The sequence below is a fragment of the Leptinotarsa decemlineata genome, unplaced genomic scaffold, assembly GCF_025532065.1.
Source record: "Leptinotarsa decemlineata unplaced genomic scaffold, Ldec_3_MD MMD2_tig00003736_RagTag_RagTag, whole genome shotgun sequence".
Lineage (NCBI taxonomy): Eukaryota > Metazoa > Arthropoda > Insecta > Coleoptera > Chrysomelidae > Leptinotarsa > Leptinotarsa decemlineata.
The window spans coordinates 8,107,328-8,112,958 of record NW_027412593.1 but is presented as its reverse complement, the minus strand read 5'-3'; the positions used below and the strand labels follow the sequence as shown (position 1 = coordinate 8,112,958).

Below are 5,631 nucleotides of genomic sequence, written 5' to 3'. Positions count from 1 at the left end.
TCTCACAGGGGTAAGATTAGTACCCAATTTAATCAAGAAGATTGATGAGTTGCTTTCTGAGGTTGAAGAACTGAAATCAAAAATTCAAAAAAAAACATGTAGGTACATATTTTCCCGAAGAAACAGTCATAAATGAAATATACAAGAGAAAAAAAGAATGAACAATGTTATGATATTCAATCTAGCAGAAGGTAATTCTTACAACTCAGACTTGAATACTGTTAAGGAAATAGTTAAAGAAATAACTCATGAGGATTTACATATTTAACAGATATTCAGAGTTGGACAGAAGAATAAAAGTGGTAACCCTGCGTTGAAAGTTATTTTTACCAGTGTAGAAGATGCAAACAAGTTGATTAAATCAAAAGAAAAAAGAGAGTGAAAATAGTGATGATATTGTAAATCTTTGTGATGAAACAGTTAACCAAATTCCAGAATATAAATTTAGTAAGATGGTTGATATATGTAGTTATAGCGTTGATATTAAGGAAATAATCGATCTAGTCATGTCATTACCTGGGAAATTGTCTACAGGTCCAGATGGAATTCCGCTATTCCTAATCAAAAAATGTATTTTTACCTTGGTCAAACCAATTCACATGCTATTCAATTTTTCTTTGAAATCGTCGATCTTTCCAGATTATTGGAAAAACAGTTTTTTAAAACCTATTTATAAAAGTGGATCATATAATGATATATAAAATTATGAAACAGTCTGTAATCGATCAGAATTACCCAAATTGTTAGACAGCCTAATTACAAAAAAGCTAACATGGGATTGTAGACATATAATCATTAATCAACAACATGGATTCAGTAGTGGTAGATCTTCCAGCACAAATCTGCTAATTTATCAACACTGTATAACAAACGCCTTCGAAAATAGACACCAGGTGGATTCTATTTACAGATTTTTCAAAGGCATTTGACCGAGTAAACCACAATTTGTTGTTGCTTTGGGTATTCAAGAAAACATTCTAAAATGGATTGAAAGTTATCTAGCCTGCAGAGTACAATTTGTAAAATATGGTAACTCAGTATCTTCCTCAATCAGTTTCATCGGGTGTACCACAGGGTTCTCATTTAGGGTCATTGCTTTTCAACTTGTTTGTCAATGACTTGAGAAAGATGTTATTCTTTATAGTGAATTCCTTTTGTTTGCTGATGACCTGAAGATGATTAAAGTTATTCATGACTCAATTGATACAAAATTATTACAGTACGATTATCTAACTTTGTTCGCTGGTGTGATATAAATCTACTGCAATTAAATATAGACAAATGTCAAAAATTTACTTTTTTCCAAAACAAAAATCCTATTAACTGGCCATATTAAATCAACCAATCAGAACTGAAAACAACAAACAGGATCAGATATTTAGGAATCACTCTCCACCCAAAAATGTCATTTAAACCCCATATTGCAAATATTACTTCTAAAGCGTTAAAAATGTTAGGTTTCATTCTCAGATCTGCAAATGAATTATCTCTCACTTCAATAAAAATCATATATTGTTCAATTGTTAGATCAATAATCGAATACAATTCCACAATTTTGTGCCCTTCATATCATGATCTTGTGGATATTGATATGCTTGAAAGTGTTCAAAATATGATATCCCAGTATAGGTGAATATGACTATAAAATTATATTGGACATTCTTAACTTGAATACTCTGGCTCATAGAAGATTAGAAGCAGACCTTAATTCATAAAATAATCAATGGTAGCATCAATTCACCAGAACTTGTCGAACTTATAACTTTGAATGTGAATGCAAGGAGAACAAGAAATTCGGATATCTTCAAAGAACCCCTTTTGTCGTACCAACTATGGCCGGAATGAATCTGTAGGTAGAATTTTGAGACTTGCAAATACATACAATGTAGATTTAAAATTTTTTAATTCTTCTTTGGAAACATTTAAAAAGACTGTGAAAAGATTGTAATTCATTATTTTTACGATTTTTTTATTTTATATATATTTTCCTTAAACCTAGCTTATATTAGTATTAAATACATATGTGGGAACTTGTTAATCATCTTGTAAAGAATAGGCATTGCCGTAAATAAATAAATAAATAAGTCAATGATTCAGAATGTTGTTGAATTAATTACTGAAAATGTCAAAAGTACATATTTCTCTCTTTTTTCATGTTGAATGCAAGTATACACATAATCACATTTTTTCCTCTTACAGGAACTGTAACACTTTTTCATGTGAATTTCACATGAAAATGTGATTTATCCTGCGGCACATTTCAGTCATATAAACTAGTAGTTTTGATAAAGCAAAAGCAACCGTAATTTATAACAAAATATTTTATTTATAAAAGTAAGTAAAAACGAGGACACAGAAACATATCAACTAAGTATTTGTATCCGCCTGCTTCAATAAGCAAGACATTTCATTCCTGTTGGCATATTATGGAGTGAGGTTTGGTCAGTGTTATTAAATTCTACTAAATATGTTTCACTAAATAACTCCTAAATGATGATTACTACAAAAAGACATCTCTACCTTATTTAACTGGGAAAAATTCTTGAATCAGTAGTATCAATTCAACTTAATTTTGATTTGAATTATTTGAAATAAATTAATTCATTGTTGCTTGTCAATATTGTTCTAATTGTTGACCCATGGTACGAAGACATTCATAATTTCAATATGAAAAAATTACATAAAATTATATGAACATGTTGCTTTGAAACAAGAATATTTTTAGTTATTATTCAATACAAGTAGTTTGAAAAATTTCCTGATTAATAAGGGAACAGTAAATATAAATTCGACATTAACGGAATTACAAAAAACTAACGAATACAAATAAATTTCTAATTTAGTTAAGGTAAGTATCAAAGAGCTAATATTTTATTAATACAGTACAATGAATGGACAGTAAAAATTTTAACCATTCCAAATACATATTATTTAGATGTACTCCCCCTCCTACATGTTAAAAAAGTAGAGATGAAACAAAAATGGGATTGTTGCACCTTGGTTATAAGACAGTAGAAATTTTGATTGAATCTTAGAAGATATTTGGAAAGGAACAATAACTGTGGAATCCAAAAAATCTCTCACACCAAACTAACATACAATATAAACATTATATACAAATCTTTCTCATTTTCTAGACTAGTTTTCTTGTGGTGGTGGTGGTGATGTGATGGGCCTTCTGAAGAGTAATATGTGTGGTTCTGAAACAAAATCAATAATTAGTGATTTGAATAGTTTACATGTTTTTAAGTATTCACTTATACACATGATATATTAGGGGGACTTTTATTTGTCAATTTGTGAAATTATACATTTCAATTAGATTATATGAGTATTACTGGAGGTTTATCACGACACCAAACGGTTTGGTGTACAAGTAGATTAGATGAGTCTGAGCAACCCTATCTAACTAACAGTTTCAAAATTTATGAGTTTTCAATAAAATTCATTATATACACCAGTATATCAAAAAATATTTTATTTGGAGCACAGGATTATTCTGGAGTTGGCTACCCTATTCATTTGTCTATATATTGAAAATTCTAAATGGAAAATGATTAACAATATTAGTAGGGACTCCTTAGGTGTGTTCATTTAATCCAAATATAAGCCCTCGTCTTCGCTTCGAAAAATGTTTAAGCGCTCCGGGGCGACTTCACTGATTCCAGTGGCGCATTTGCTTTTTCAGCTGCAGGAAAACCCGGAAAAACCTGCAGCACCGCATCATCTGAAGATCTTGATCTAACAATGTCCTCTCTCTTATAAAACAAAATGTAGGGTGTCTCCAGAGGCTCCAATAAATTCAATGCATCGCCAGAACAATAAATTCAATGCATCGCCAGAACACTTCGTGACACGACAATAAATACAAATAAAAGTGGAAAAAAACATAGAAAGTCCCATTTCTCTTTTCTTCATTATGATTTCCTACCACGTAGAAAACGGCTACATCCATCAATTTATTGCCTTCCGTTTTGTTTCAGAATAGAAAAGAAACTGATGTCATGGTGTTTATACTAATACAAATAACAGTAAAAGTGACAGGAGCTACATTTTCAAACTACAATATCATTTGATGAAGTGAATCACAAGATTCTGTTTCAAAAGCTTTAGCAATATGGCATAACTGTAACAAGTCAAACCCAATTTGTGCCATACCAATCTGATGAAATCATCCAGATGGTCATGTAAATTCGATGTTTTTTGGGTAGAATGACCTTTTTTCTAATATGAAACCATTGAAAATCAAATAATAAAATTGTAGAATTTACATGATATTTTTTCTAAAGGAGAGAAAAATAAGAGATAAGAGGGGTGAACGGGAGACGTACATCAAACCATATTATTTGAATCAATGTATAACAAAATATTCATCAAGTGATGAAGACAGCTTGCAATGTTTCCATTATTCTCTGTTGAAAGATTCAGCAGTTTTTTCTGGTGGAATTATTCATTTTAAAGGCATAAGAATTATTACTGTTTACGAAGCGACATTTATAAATGTATGCATTTTAATAGGTAATTTTATGTTTTTATCAATCATATTGCATTTCATTCAATTTGCATTACTTGATCTATAAATCCAGTCAGAGGGGCAATATTTAATCTGGAAAATGAGATGACACTAACGTCATCCTAGACTGTAGTTGACTTGTTGAACAAGAAAAATGTTTAGAGAAAGGTCTTTAAAAAGCTTCAATAATAATGGTTGAGAAAAAATTGTTTACCTGGTGAGTGTGTCATATAATGTATCCAACCCTTACTTTGTTGCACCCCAATACTTCTCCATTCATCCTCAGTCATCAAATGCGTTTTCGGCACTAATTTAACCATCTCTTTGGGAAGGACAACATGCCTGAAATAAAGAATATACATACATATTTGGGGTAAATATGAAATAAAATGTAAACAACTCACCTGTATTCATATTCATCATCATAATATCTGTCTGAGTAAAATATATTACGTTGTATTTCTTGTCTATTCATTGTTGAGACTGTCACACTGCGCTATATGAAAATTTAAAATTTGATAATTTTCACACTATACTTGAAATAATTATTCCAGCTGAAACACTCCAAACTCTAATAACTCAAATGCAAGTATCAAGTGGCATTGTCAACTGAGGCAGTTAAAATATGTTCAATTATCAGTGCTGCCAATGGAAACGCATATTTCTCCTGTAATGTTCAATTGATATTTTATCAGTGCTGCCAATGGATATGTTGATTTCTCTAGGTTTATTTTGATTTTGAATTTCGAACTTTCATAGAACCGTTCAGGATTGATACAAACTCATATCAGTTCTACAATATTCTCACAAATGGAAAACTAATACGAATTTATTCACGATTCTGTAGATGGAGGGATGTTTTTTTATTAGTTGTTTTGTTTGTTATTGTTATTGAAAATATTGAAATTATAGATAAAAAATTATTACAAATGAGTTAATTAAAACAAATGGATTCCACAACTGTACTATACACGAATGAAAAATTCCATTAGTGCGCTAGTGCGAAATGGAAGTTCTATTCCCAAGTCTTAAATAGATGTTCATTCTAAAATAGAACCGAGTAGGGTTTGAAAAAATTAAAATAGTTTGGGGACGATTACAGATCTGTTCTAAATGAT

At 30.5% G+C, this 5,631-nt stretch overlaps 1 protein-coding gene across 1 annotated transcript; it reads right to left on the bottom strand.

Annotated features, from left to right (window-relative positions):
• Positions 1–2,303: 2,303 nt before the first annotated feature.
• LOC141483627 (cyclin-dependent kinases regulatory subunit-like) lies at positions 2,304–5,147 on the bottom strand. Its single transcript, XM_074178395.1, has 3 exons — positions 4,918–5,147; positions 4,728–4,855; positions 2,304–3,200 (listed from the first exon to the last, which is right to left on the bottom strand). Exons 1-3 carry the CDS (start codon positions 4,986–4,988, stop codon positions 3,139–3,141), a joined length of 261 nt encoding a protein of 86 aa, XP_074034496.1. The 5' UTR covers positions 4,989–5,147; the 3' UTR covers positions 2,304–3,138.
• Between the last annotated feature and the right edge of the window lie 484 nt (positions 5,148–5,631).